General features: G+C 34.1%; 2 protein-coding genes across 2 annotated transcripts; one reads left to right on the forward strand and one right to left on the reverse strand.

Moving 5' to 3' along the window:
- Positions 1-251: 251 nt before the first annotated feature.
- On the forward strand, positions 252-3,472 carry LOC8288309. Its single transcript, XM_002524527.3, has 6 exons — positions 252-496; positions 614-709; positions 1,177-1,405; positions 1,708-1,799; positions 2,211-2,318; positions 3,102-3,472. The coding sequence occupies exons 1-6, from the start codon at positions 395-397 to the stop codon at positions 3,261-3,263; spliced, it is 789 nt and encodes a 262-aa protein (XP_002524573.1). The 5' UTR covers positions 252-394; the 3' UTR covers positions 3,264-3,472.
- A 434-nt stretch (positions 3,473-3,906) lies between these two features.
- LOC8288310 (auxilin-related protein 2) lies at positions 3,907-12,571 on the reverse strand. The gene is made up of 8 exons (XM_002524528.4): positions 11,446-12,571; positions 8,401-10,099; positions 8,184-8,316; positions 7,983-8,086; positions 7,792-7,857; positions 5,492-5,581; positions 4,613-4,789; positions 3,907-4,489 (listed from the first exon to the last, which is right to left on the reverse strand). The coding sequence occupies exons 1-8, from the start codon at positions 12,087-12,089 to the stop codon at positions 4,451-4,453; spliced, it is 2,952 nt and encodes a 983-aa protein (XP_002524574.1). The 5' UTR covers positions 12,090-12,571; the 3' UTR covers positions 3,907-4,450.
- Between the last annotated feature and the right edge of the window lie 1,764 nt (positions 12,572-14,335).

Below are 14,335 nucleotides of genomic sequence, written 5' to 3' on the forward strand. Positions count from 1 at the left end.
TAATGTTAGATTAACGAATAATTAAAGTGTCAAATGATTTTATAAATTTTAAGACGAAAGTATAAAGATTAAATTGTTAATATGCTAAATTCTAGGGACCTATTTGTAAGTTTTCTAAAAATATCTATTGCTGCTAGCTCTGTCTCTCTCTCTCAATATCTTCACTTTTGAAAAGGTTTCAGTCATTTCTTGCTATTTTTTGGGCCTTGTGAGAACCCAAGCCCATTCCATGGAAACCCAACTTCATCTCCCGCCAAGCAAAGAATAGGCGCCACCTACATTGGGTCGGGTCGGGTTCATCTATCACATATATGAATGTATATGTATTTTTGTGGGTCTGTTCGGTGTTTGGTTTCGTAGAGAAAAGCTGAAACCTTGCAGTTTGTGGAAAAGAATGGAGAAGGAGAAAGACTGTCAGCTTTTAACGCCACCACCAAAACGACAGTCAATTAAGACGCAGTCGCATTTTAATACATACCCTCTTTGGAAAGACAAGGTTTTGTTTGTTGTGTTTTGGTTCAATTTTATTGAAATACGCTGTTACTTCTGTATGTGATTATAAGACTAATTATGTTTTTGTTTTGTTTTTGTTGATTTTTATGATGCTTTTTAGCTGAGGGAAAATTGTTACAAAAGGGTTAGAGAAGACAGGAATCGCTTGCTCTGGAAAATGAGGTTACCTACTCCTAATAAATCTATTTCTGACAAGGTCTTTTTCTTTTTATTTTATTTCTTTTAACTAAATTCCTGTGTTGGAATCATATGCTGTTTTTTACTGGTCTTCTTGTGTGTGTGTGTGTGTGTGTGTGTGTGTTTTTTTTTTTTTTTTAATGTTGATCATCTGATGCCTCGTTTTGGGACTTCAAAGATTTGTTTATTTGCTTTTCAATGTTTGTTGGTCTTACTCGCTGGGAAATAATTGCTGTGTGGTGTGGGATTAAGTTAATACATTTTTACACTTGTTTGAACCCTGGATTGAGGACATTTGATTGGGTTTAATTCATTAGAGGTCTACCTTGAACTTAAAAGGATTTTTATGCGGTTGTTGACAATGATTGTCATTTTCCCCTTTATGTCTATCTTATTTTTGAAGGGTTTGAATTCAGTACTTTTTATGTTATTTTTTTGCAAGTCTTGATTCAATCATCTATTTATTAATACCCTTTTGTGTTTCAGGATTTTATCAAATCTGCTTTCCAGAACATAGTTTCTGACGAACTGAAGAAAATGAGGCACTCGTCATTAGATGCTGATTTGAAGATTCCAACTTCTGCCCCCGATCCAAGTGATATATTATGGGAATATGATGGCCTTCATGATGCTTATCAAGGCGAATGCGAAGACATGTTGTTGGAGATGCAGAGGATCTTCTATGAAGATCTCAGGGCAGAACCAACTAGAAAAGGTATAATGTCGCTCATTAACAAATATAACTTTTAAAGGACTTTTACGTATATCAATTAGAAAAGGAAATCCATGTGGTGTGTTTTTGTGTGTGCAAATCCAGTTGGGAAGGATTTTTCACGATCTCTTGTTATTATCTCCTTGTTCCTTAAAGCACAAGAGAAGAGTGCATATAACTAATAAATGTGATAACAAACTGAATTCTTAAACAATTCAGTCTTTGAATATGCCTGTTTCTTTGTCAGGTTATAATTATTTGAATCATCCTTTTTGAGCTTAAATGGTCACTATAGCTCTTTGCAGAACCTGAAAACGACATTGAAATCTGGGAGGATGAAGAAGATGAATACCTGGCTCGTGCTGTTTTTGAGAACATGCGATTGAATGATAAGCTGGTATACTGCTCTCTATCATATTTTGACCGTTTTGCTTGGTCCAAACACGTGAAGGTGCACAGCTTAGATGAATAAATATCTGGTTAATAGGTTTGACTTGGTAATATGTTAATTAAATATAAAAAATAACTCATTCAAGTTCAGTATATGCTCAATTGCAAAACTTGTTTTGGTAAGTCATATATATATGCCTAAACAGCCCACCCATTTTGAGTAGCCTCTGGCTTTCTGCACTTAAACTTGCTAGAATGGGTAAAACTGCTGAGATTAAGAATTTCTAAAATGTTCTTTTCGTATTTGAAATATTAGATATGTGCTTCAGTACATGTCAGAAGTAGAAGTTTATTTTGTTGCTACTGGTTTCTATCTAATAGAAATTAAATTGGCAAAGCTTTCTGATGTTGATTGTAGGTGCACAAGGAGACCTGGTGTCCTATCTGTAAGCAAGGACAATTGCAAGAGAACTACCAACTTATATATTGTAGTCTTTGTGAATTACAACTCAGTAAAGGCGATGAGGTTATACTGTTGCCACTTTGTAATCTTTTTGTTCTTGCACACTATATATTGTCTCTGCTATTTATCTCTTTGGCTGTCCAAGCAACATATGAAGAAAGAATACATTTTTGAATGCATCTCTTTCTGCTTATACATTGAGGGGTTTGCTAGTGCCAAGAACTAATTTTTGGTCCATTGTTGGCAAAAGGAAGTTAGTACTTTTATTGTCAAATTTATGCTATCTGGTTATGGATGATTTTAACTTCTCCGACTCCCTCACTAAATTTCTAAAAGATTATACTGACAAGTATATAGCCTCAATAAACTTTTCTTCTTCTAGGTGCACTCAAAACCACATTCCTAACCTAACATGAATTATGATTATTTGCATAATTAATTGGAAGAAAGCTCTTAAAGTTGTGAATAAGTAGTTTTCTTGTAGTTTCTTTCATAAATTTAGGATATGTTGTGTGTTCAGAAAACTTAAATTTCTCTTCTTTCTTTTCTTTTTCTTTTTCCTATTTCTTTTTCTTTTTTTCTATATCCACCTTGTCTGACCCTTGGTTTAGCAGTTCCAATTGTTTTTGACATCAGAAAAATAATGTTGACCATCTTGACAGTTTGTTGTATTTTATGTAAGGCTCAGAGATTGGAATGTCAATATTTATATTCACCATCTTTTGCACAACGCCAAATATGTATTGAAAGAAGCATATAATAACATAGCTGAACAACTGAAATCCTTGGGGATGTCACCACCATCACCATCAATGCCTCATCTGTACCTTGGTTTGTTCCTTACAGGTTAATTTGGAGACATTGCCGACTCGACTGGCCGAAGTGCACACAGAACATCTTGATCGGGGTTGTAGACTAAAACCTAAGTTTTCTGTTGAAACTAGATTTGGTTTAACTGCACTATACGCTTCCTGTGAGGTCTGCAAAACGCTGGAGATTGTTATGTAGTTTCATTTTATAGTTGGTCAGAAGAAACAATATCTACATTACATCACTGTTATCATTCTTCGGGAGGATTTAATTTTATAATATACTCCTGGAAGCCGATTTTCTTAAGTTTTAATTGAACTGTAAGGTGCTTTGGTTAATTTGTTGATCATAGCACAACCTTCTGTAAATACTAGCCTTCTTCCTTTAATTTCACGTCACATTTACCACGCATGTTTGTTAATGGTGTTTAATATGGAAATATCTATGCCAGGGAAATGTAAATACTGAATCGTCATCTCCTATCATTATTCATTATCTTTGTATATTTGGATGGCACTGTTCTCATATTTGATTATTTTTGCAATGATTTATTCTCATATTTTAGAAGCTCTGATGTGGCATGCTAGATAGAAATAATACTGAGAATTAATAGGAAGCAATCAAGCATAGTTGGAAAAATAAAAATAAAAGTGAGGAAACATTACTATTTAAAAAGGAAAAAATGATACTCCATTCTGCTTACTCATTTTCACCTGTTCCCTGTCCCAAGACAAGTCACCTAGTTACAAAATACAGGAGCCCTGCAATAATTATGAAAGAATTTATAAATCAAGCATAAGAAAACAGATTACATGTCCTGAGTTCTGCTGGCAACAACACCTGGAAGGAAAAAAATATATATTTATGTATGAGACTTACAGCTCAGAATTATCAGCCCAACAATCATACAAAGCCAATAAAGGTCATTTTCATATCAATAGACATTTGTATCCGATCAACATATCATGCTCTACCGCCGAAAGGAAAACCCACAAAAAAAAAATATATATATATATATATATATATATATAACTATAGGAAAGAATTGACACAAAAAAAGCCCCCCCTTTATCTAATGCAAATGGGGGTATGCAGGATGATACTCTACAGGGAGCAGAAATTCCAGCTTTCAGGTGCTCTATGCAGGCGGTATTCGGTTTACAACCAGAACTACAGGAGAATATTTCACACTTGGGCATCTCAACAGTTGCATTAGAAAAAATCTCCTCCGCACGACTCCCATCAAGCAAGCGTAAATGATGCAATACCGTCGGCGACATACATGAGAATACATTTGCTGGAACAGTTGCGCATTTCCCACTCCCAATGAATAGTGTAATAGGCCAAATCAAGTAGTTCGACGCAAAATATTCACTGTATTGAACTCAAAATAGCTCCTCAGAGTTGAACTTGTTCCATGCTTCCTATTTCAATATAATAAACAAAATGAGAACAAGCCAACAAGAGTAACTGTACAGGAATAATGGTAAACACAAAATATGATTCCAGGGCTACATTTCCTGCGGCATTAAAGAGATAGAAATTACCTTCAGCAAGTCAAACACCTTCTCGGCAATATATTTTTGTTGGAGATTGGCACCTTTTTGTTGCACTTTATCAGGATGGATGCATAAAGTTGCCTTCCTATAAACTTTTTTAACAGCGGCACCAGTAATCAAATCGGTCAATGAAACAGGCTGCCAACCGCATTCAGGCCACAGCACCTGATCATTGTACAATGAGTGTTAGAAGGAAATAAATGAAATCATAGAAAATAGGTATAACCAATACTGATAAGTATAAAAATGTATGAACTTAATGCCACACACACAGATTCAGTGCTCACTCTCAGGAATATTAAAGGTTTAAAGTATGTAGAAAATAAAACAAGAATCTATGTCCGCATGCGCATGCAAGACAGAGAAAGAGATCTAACAAATAAAAACAGATGCAGAAGCATTTTCTGAAGGGTCCAATATTCCAACTCAGATATTTACCCTAAGCATTGGATATTCTCAATATTGTTCATTTGTTACAAGGCAAGTGAAACAAAGTTTATAGTTGGATGAAATAGAAATTCTATTGCTAGGCACTGCATGGTTGTGATAATAATTGACTTGACAACCAAACATTGGTAACAGAGAATGATGCAACGAACGCTCGCAACAAATTCAACTTTATTCCTCTGCGATATCATGTCAGAAGGCCTATGATTGCCCATCTCAAAACTGTGTAGCACATGGAATTTAACTCCTAAATGATAAAATATAGAGATATATAGAATTGCAGGTTGATGCATAAGATACCACGCAAAATTCATTGCAATAAAGATGATGGAGCTACAACTGATCCTTATCAATAATTGCCTGTATATGAATAACACATAGCAGATGATATATAAATATATATATATAAAAGAAACGCACATATTGCAATGTTGAGAGCAGAGCACGTAGATTCCCCTCTTTCCCTGCAGCCCAACGCTTGATCTCCACATCCAATGTTTCGGCAATTCTCTGGAATCAGCATTCAATAATATCAGTATAACAACATTTAATTAAACAATCTAACCAAGGACCATTTCCAGATCAAAACCCACACAAAAGGCAAGCACAAACAGTACAAAACTAAATTGATTTCTTTTCCCTTAATTTGAGCCTTTGAATGAATGGAAGGAGATAAGTGCTCATCATTAACAAAAAAATTTGTTCATTGATAAATTGTTATCTAAAAGCCAGCCACACCATTAGCATGCAAGCTATTAGGGGTGATGAGACGAAACTTCCTATCACAGTAAAGAGTAGACTTGCACCAGCAATAAGCCTTGAGCTTATCCAAGAGTTTACCCCCTTGGTGAATGTGATTTATTGATGACATAGTTCAAATAGACACCGCCTCATGGAGCATTCATGACTTTAGCATGTATATACAAGGGCTTTCAAGCTAAGCCCTAAGATAATGGAGCATAAATTCCAATTTCAGTAACGTGAGTAAGTTATGTTTATTTGAACAGTGTAGCGGTCCTACAATGCACAATTTTTATACTTGGTTCTATTGTACAAAATGACGGCGGGTATAAGCATGTTGACAAGTTTAAATAAGTAAGTCATATGCAATCATAATGTAGTATGTTCCAGCTAACTAAATAGCAATCTCTACAAGACTATAATTTAACATATTATAACGAATATCCTTAAATGTGGATATTAAATGTGGGCAGTGAAGAAACATATTTATAGAATCAAATGTGACAAATATGAGAATTATTAAATGGATGCATGACAATATAAGAAAATTTTTAACTTGTAAGAAGGCAGAAGGGGTGACTACTGAAGATGACTTAATAGAAAGAGGCTAAGATGGTTTGGGCAAGTCCAATGCAGCAGGTGCACCAACACAAAAGTCTGTGCTTAACCAAGTGAAAGTTGTGTGAACCTAAAATCAAGGATATGGGTGGTTTAATAAATCAGACTGAATATGTTAGCAAATCCAATCGTACCACACCAATATATCAGTTTGGTTACTTGGTTACAAATAAAAATAATTAAAAAAAAAAAGCTTATAAATTACACAACAATTAATGTAAAATAAGTGCTACTGATATAATACAAATTCTACATAATTGTGTTAGTTACAATTTTCAAATAACCTAACTGAACAGAAAACCAAAAAGTTAACAAGAAGATAGAATTTCCTCCATTCGGTCCGAATTTCAGTTATAACCAAATTATAATCACCCATACACCAAAATCACTTGGGACAACAAGACGAAAGGAATATACAATATTGCACCCTTCAGTAAATTTAGCGCTAAACTTAGGGGGGAAAACTGACTCCATCTGATCAAATTAAGACTCAAGTTAAACTGCATTAGTTGCCAGTTTGCAATGGTAACAAAAATTACAATGTAATTGGATTCAGACAACCATCATTGGCAGGGTTCATAGAAGAATGAAATATTAACAACCAACACGAACTAAATTTAGTTTCAAGTAAAACATCATGTGAACACAAGACATATCCAACCATAATCCACCATAAAACTTGTAAATATTATGGAGGCCTCACTCTATTTTACTGGCAAGCAACTAACCCACCAGAGAACCTACACAAACCATCTGCATATGTATTGCAAATGGGTGATAGCGTTTTTGACAGTAGGCATAAGCGGCTCTAGCGACAAATTGGGTAATAAATGGAGCACAAAGGGGAAGAGCATAATGCTCAAAGCGGTTCTTTTTGTAAGTCAAAATATAATAAAAAAAATGTAGGCTCTTACTTTGGTTGTTTTATGATAAAGCGGAAGCCATTACTAAGAAAAAGAAAACCTAAAAGGGTAAACAAAATTGAACAGGAAACCATTTTTAGATGATTGGAATATTTTTTACAGATTACTTTGACATTGTGACTCTTGTTTTATGGGCCTTTTAGTTTGATTCAAAATACAGTTTATACTCTGAATGCACATAGATGATGGGTGGCACCTCAATTTTATGTCCAAAAAACAAATCGTAGCTGTTAAAGAATAGAGCTCCTAAGAAACTAATATCACCTATAATTATTTAATCACATTATTAATCCGTTTATTCATATAGAGATGAGAATCCAACCTGAAGGTAGTTAGACAGGCTTATTTCACCCGTTCTTAAACTCCAAAAGGAAAAGAAAGGTTACAACAAGAATCAGAACAGCAATGATGCTAAGAAAGTTTCATTGCAGTACTTACATGTCTCTCTGCTTGTTCTCTCTGAGCTTGAAGGTCCCGTTGATTCTTCTCAGCCAGAGCTTTTGCCTGAACATACAATACAATACACAGACTTTACTATCAAAAGAGGCCAACCCAATGCGCATGTTGTTCAAAGAAGTGCATTCCATAACTCATAATTCAAATACCAAACAAAAAAAAAAAGAACATACCGCCCTCTCCTGAGTCCTTTGATGGCGTTCCAACCGAGCTCTTCGCCTTTCTTCAGTCTCCCCTTCAACCTCTTGGAAGTCTCCGGATGTCCCAGTTGCAGTCCCTTTTGCCAGCAAAAATAATATTTTATTTAAGCCAACAGAAAAGTGAATGCTGGTTACATGATTATGAATCATGTTCTAACTAAAAAGAATAACTACCTCCAAAAATTGAAGATAGATCATCAACGATATTTGTAGTTGAAGATGCTTTCTTCATGTTAGGGGTAGTTCCAACAGATGTCCTTCTGGCAGCTTCAGACCCTCCCTTAGTCTGGGTATCAAAGAAAGGCTCCTGCAAATGTAGGTTGAGGAATTAACCACTTATATTACAAGAAGTTGGTAGATCACACAAATATTAAAAGCCTTTGATCCTCACCGAAGTGTTCCTAGGCCTAGGTGCACTGCTTGCTCGAGGATTGAAGAAAGATTCAAAATCATTTTCATTCTTTTGTTGGTTTGCTCTAGCCGCAGCAGCTGCCCTTTCTCGAGCTTCTGCTGCAGCCCTTTCGACAGCAGCTCGTTCTGCTCTCTGTCTTGCATCAGCTTCAGCCCTTGCAACAGCAGCTCTCTCCCTTGATTCTGTGTTCGCCCTTTCTCTTGCTTCTGCAGCAGCCCTTTCGGCTCTTTCTCTTGCCTCTGCTGCTGCCCTTTCACGGGCTTCAGCTTGTGCCCTCTGAACTGCAGCCCTTTCTGCTCTCTCTCGAGCTTCAGCAGATGCCTTTTCTACAGCAGCCCTTTCAGCTTTTAGGCGTGCATCGGCTGCTGCTCTTTCACGTGCTTCTCTAGTAGCCCTTTCTACTGCTTGTCTGGCCTTTTCCCTTTCCCTCTCAATCTCCCTTGCTCGCTCTCTCTCTCTCTCAAGCCTCCTCTGCTCTCTTTCTTTCTCCTCTCTTTCCCTCTCAATTTCATGTGCTCTCTCCCTCTCTTTCTCAAGTCTCCTCTGTTCTCTCTCTTGCTCCTCCCTTTCCCTTTGCAACCTTTCACGATCCAATCTCTCTTGTCTTTCTCTTAATTCTCTCGGCTGAGCTTCTTGCATATCTTTATCTAGTTGACCACCTTCTCTACTTCTAGCAGCCTTTAGATATTCTCTCTCTCTCATTTGCTTGAATTTAGCCTCTGCTTTATCCATGGCCTCCTTCATTGCAGCAGCAGATGCTGCAGCAGAAGATGCATTCGCATCCATATCTTCCCCATAAACAACATCTGCATGTTCGCTAGCATTGGTTGGGGTTCTACCCATAGCAAAATCTTCAAGTTCTTCTATTTGAGTAGGCACCATGCTTCTACCTGCACGTGCTGATCTAGGGCTTTGAGAGTAGGAAGCAGAATTTGAGAACGAATATTCATTCACCTTCTTCCTAGAGTTTGTTGATGAAAAAGAACCTGTATCTGTCTTTGAAATCCGAGGTGGTCTAGGAGGTGGGGGTCTTGAAGGGGGTGGAGCACTGGTTGGTGCAGTAAAAAGAGGAACTTCAGATACAGTAAGCCATATATCATTGGATGATTCAGAAATATCTTCATATCTAGGAGGTGAATTTGTCTCGTTAGGACTAGCATTTACATATGAAGGAGAAGAGACATTTTGACCAACGGATCTATGAAAATCAGTTGTAGCATTAGGCATATCAAACAAGGTTTCATGATATTCTTGGAAATCATCATTAGACATCTTCTTCTGTGAGGGAGCTGCAGCTTCATCCACAGGATATTTGTCAACCGACTCATTACTAGCAGCAGAAAAATTGCCCCCTGTGCTTGGTCCTGTTCTTAAAGGGCTCCTATCTTTTCCTCTCTTATTGATTCCCGATGAAACTGGAGGAACAGATTTTCCAAGATTATCAAAAGAGTCTATATCATCAAATATTCCCCTATTAACTGATGAACTATCAACCTTTGTGCTTCCAGTGCTTCTGAATTTACTAATTTCGTCCAACGGATCTGTATACAACCCTGAGGATGAAGCTGCAGGCGTTGAAGTTGACTGTAAGATCACAAAGGGGTCTTCCATCATATTGGAAGCTGTCTTCACTGAATTTGTAGATGATTTTTGGGCCCGAGTAGACTCTGAAGTTGATCTGGCCAGAGCAGTTTATGCAACAAAAATATCAACTGATATTTATTTCATAAACAAAAGGCACAAACAAACAAGTGCGATTATTTAACCAGTCCAGTGGAAACGAAGTGTCATAATGTGGATCAAAGTTCTCTTTTTATGTAACCAAGATTTCATATAGTGGCTCCTAATTTTGCTTATGGTTAGAATTCAAAAAGAATTAGCATTAGGAATTAGGACAAGTAAAGGAATGAAACAAAATGAAAACAACAACCTATTGGTTAAGTACGAACTTTTGCGCAGACTATATCCCTCAACTTTATCAAGTTGGGTTGTAAACAATAATAAATAGAAGAAAATGAAGGAGAAGCTTATTTACAGGAGCAGCAAAAAGAGATAATAATTAGAAAAAAGAAAATTTTTAAATTACATAGCAACTGGCTGAAAACTACAAGTCCTAAGTTTAGGCATGTCAAATTAAGAATCACACTAGGTTGAACAGTATCCTATTATCATTAAAATAAAAAAGAATCAGCAATAGTAACAACTTCCATGTTGGGTCATGACCATCTGATTCACCACCATAGCATTCCTCTGAAATAAATGGGAGCATGACCAGGCCTAAAATCAAAGACCAACTTGATAAGATTTAATTTTCATCACATTAGCTAATGTCATCACCTACTTATTATGCATCATAAGATCACTAAACACACAGCAATTCTAGCTCTGAACTAGAAATGCTACTGCTACCATAAGCAACCAGAGACTTCACTTCTCTTCTTTTTTCAGTTCTCTTTTATCATGAGATAATAGTTAAAATTCTTTATCACCAAAATTTAGTAACATTTGAGCTCATTCCAGCTAGTATCTAGTCACAACAAGAAACTCAAAGGAAAAGCCATGGAATGCAGTATTTAGGATTGCAAGCAATTGACGTTTTAACAGTGTAAACGGAGTCTCAATTTCAGTAATTTAACCAAATCTACTTGGTCACTTTCGCATTTGATCGACCCTGAACACGCAGAACACAAATTACATTAATTCTAACCGTTACCATTGACACCTAAGATATACACACACAACACAATCAATACTTAAAGACACTTAAATATATTATGAAATGAAAATGTTGGGCAGATAATCAATAAAAAAAAATTGTACATCAAATTAGTCTCATTGTCCGAAATCCGATCAAGCTTGCTGACGACAGTATCTTAGCTACCAATTACATATAGATACGATTCTGGTTATATAAAGGCAAATGTCAAAAATAGATAAATGAACTAATTGATCTTGGCAAAAGTCACTGAAATCTAAACCACAGCACAATATCCAAATTGAGTAAAATCGGAAAAAAGAAATTACCTGGCAATACTAGGGGAGCTACTGCGACCAAAACCAGGAAGCAAATCATCAAACATAGCAGAATCCTTCTCCACTTCAGGAGTAGTCTCTCTCTTCGATTCGGTCTCTAATTTACCAAAATTGCCTAAGAGATCGTCAAATGGCGACGACGAGGAAGTGTTATTATTTAGCGACCTAGTTTTAGGCGGCGAAGTAGCAGTAGTGGTAGTCGTCCCGATCGAACCAAACACATCATCAAAGTTAGACGAGTTTGGAGTCACAGATGTACTCTTCAACCCTGGCAATCCATCAAATATATCATCGTCGTCGTCATAGACTGGCTTGTCAAAAACCGGCAACGACGACGTTTTACTCTGCTGGTCCTTAAAAACCGAGTCATAATCAAATGATCGCTTAGGCGGCCCACCGAACACATCACTAAACGAAAGTCCGTCACTACCGCCGCGATGATGATGATGATGATCATCAAAAATAGGAGCAGATTTGGTAGGAACAGCACCGGATCCGAGACCAAAATCCACGGAAGAGAAGCTGCTGCTGTTGTTGTTGCTGCTGCTGCTGCGAGGTGGTGCCATGGGAGCAGATTTACCTTGAGGTTTGAAACCGAAGTCACGGCTTAATAAACCATTGAAATCATCATCCATAGATCTTTCTATAAATTGGATCTGTGACGCCGTTTGGTGACAGGTATTGGTGCTTGCTGGGAATTAAATTTAATTAAGTTCTTTTTTTTTTCAGATCTAAGAAAGGAAAGGAAGCAGACACGGAAGAGGAGGAGAGGGAAAATGGTAAAAAAGAAAGAGAAAACAACAACAACAACAACAACAGGGGAAACCAAATAAAGAGAAAGGGTGACTGGTCAATAATCAAATAAATAAGGTATTTAAATTTAATTTTATTTAAAAACAAAAATGATATTTTGTATATGAATAGTAATAATGGATGAAATACAAAATAAGAATTCTGTTCTTTAGAGAGATTGTGGAGAGAGACGATCAAATCTTGAAATTTTTGGGTTTCTGCAACTTCTTCTTCTTCTCTCTCTATCTCTCTTTTCTCTGAGATTGTTTCTCTGTGTGTGCCTTTCTTTGCTTTTTCTTCTTCTTTTCTTTTTTCTATCTATTCTTTTTTTTTTTTTTGGCTTTGGTTCTCTGTTTAATTTACCGTGAAAGGCCCGCCAGATTGTTGTAATTTTACGTGGATACTTGTAATTTGGAAATATTAAAGAATATAGCACCCTTTAATTATCGAAGCTTAATTAATTAGAGAATAAATGTAAGAATAGTGTATAAATTTATTAAAAATTTAATAATAAATATTTAAATTTTTAAAAATTATAATTTAGTGAATGAAATCAAAAATTATTAACATTTAAATATATAAAACCGATCACATATTTAAAAAAATGAATAATTAAAAAATATATATATTTATTACAATTTGAAAATTAAATATTTAAAATTTTAAAATTATAATTTAATGTATAAATTTAATAAATATTTACAATTGAATGTATATAATATGTAAATAGCAATTACGGACTTGTAATCTTAAAACACATATTATTAATTTAGCTATTAAAAATATAAAATAATGAAAAAATCCTTAAAAATATATTTTTAATAGAATAATACAAGTTCGCACTGCGACTACCATTACATTGTTCTTACTATATTTTTATCAATTCTTTTTAAAGAATTTCTATTTCACTTTGAGCAACATATTATTTTTTTCAACTCATCACTACATACATCTAAAGGAAAATCAATTTTTACTTATGATGATAATCTTAACTATAATTTTAATTACAGATACATCTTCTTATAACATGTATAGTATTTATTTATCTAATTTTTATTGTTCAAATGAAATATTTACTCTCCATATAAATATTATCTTTCATTATAAAAATATAATAAAATTTAATTTTTCTACATATTATATATATATATATATATATATATATATATATATAATGATTGATTTTACACATTAAAATATTAATAATATCTAATTTTACATACTAAATTATAACTTTTAAAAATTTAAATATTTAATTATTATATTTTAATAAATTGGTACACCATTTTATAATTATCTTTAAAATAAGTTGATATAGCTAGTTTATAACATATTGTTGACTTGTTACGTACACTCAATAGTAAATATTTATTAGATTTATATACCAAATTATAACTTTTAAAAATTTTAATACTTAATTGTCAAATATTAATAAATTTAAATATTATTTTTATAATTATTTTATTAATTAATTTCTTTTATTTAGATGAAGTGAGAAGAAAAATAAAAAATAAGTAAAAGAAAAAAAATAGAATCATACTTGGGACTAAATAAAAAGAAAAAGAAAGAAAAAGAATTATATTTCTTAAGTATCATTTTAAGAAAAAAATAAGGAGGAAATTAGGAGACATAAAATAAATAAGTTAAATATTAATTAATTTAATCAGAAAAAAAGGAATTTATCTAAAAAAGGAAAATAGATTTGAGTTTCTTATCTTTTCTGCTGCATTTAAATAATGAAAGAAGATATTAATTTGTAAATTACTTTTTCTTTTTTCCTTTTATATAATTAGTGTACCCAACAAAGCATGAATATCGAAAGAAAAGAAAAAGTGAATCTATCATATATGATAGCTCCATGGATAGACTAAAGCCACATGAAAGAGTTTGCTAAGACTTCTTTTTACTTTCTTTTTTTATAATATTTTATTTTATAATTTTGTTAATTTTTTAATTCTAACTTTTTTTCTGGATTAATCTAAATAAAATTGAATCTATTTTAAAACTTTAATTCAATATGGTAAATGTAAATAATTTGATAAATAAATGAGACTATATTTATGAAAAATCAATTTATGTAATAGTCTAA

Source organism: Ricinus communis, chromosome 7, assembly GCF_019578655.1.
Source record: "Ricinus communis isolate WT05 ecotype wild-type chromosome 7, ASM1957865v1, whole genome shotgun sequence".
Lineage (NCBI taxonomy): Eukaryota > Viridiplantae > Streptophyta > Magnoliopsida > Malpighiales > Euphorbiaceae > Ricinus > Ricinus communis.

What these genes read in the sequence shown, in the direction of transcription:
- LOC8288309 (XM_002524527.3), top strand. Translation starts at nt 395, where the DNA reads ATGGAGAAGGAGAAAGACTGTCAGCTTTTAACGCCACCACCAAAACGA. An exon ending in ACCCTCTTTGGAAAGACAAG is followed by an intron (nt 497 to 613) that starts GTTTTGTTTGTT and finishes GATGCTTTTTAG; the next exon opens with CTGAGGGAAAATTGTTACAA. An exon ending in GGCAGAACCAACTAGAAAAG is followed by an intron (nt 1,406 to 1,707) that starts GTATAATGTCGC and finishes AGCTCTTTGCAG; the next exon opens with AACCTGAAAACGACATTGAA.
- LOC8288310 (XM_002524528.4), bottom strand. Translation starts at nt 12,089, where the DNA reads ATGGATGATGATTTCAATGGTTTATTAAGCCGTGACTTCGGTTTCAAA. An exon ending in TCTATCTTCAATTTTTGGAG is followed by an intron (nt 8,087 to 8,183) that starts GTAGTTATTCTT and finishes TGCTGGCAAAAG; the next exon opens with GGACTGCAACTGGGACATCC. An exon ending in GAGAACAAGCAGAGAGACAT is followed by an intron (nt 5,582 to 7,791) that starts GTAAGTACTGCA and finishes TGCTGATTCCAG; the next exon opens with AGAATTGCCGAAACATTGGA.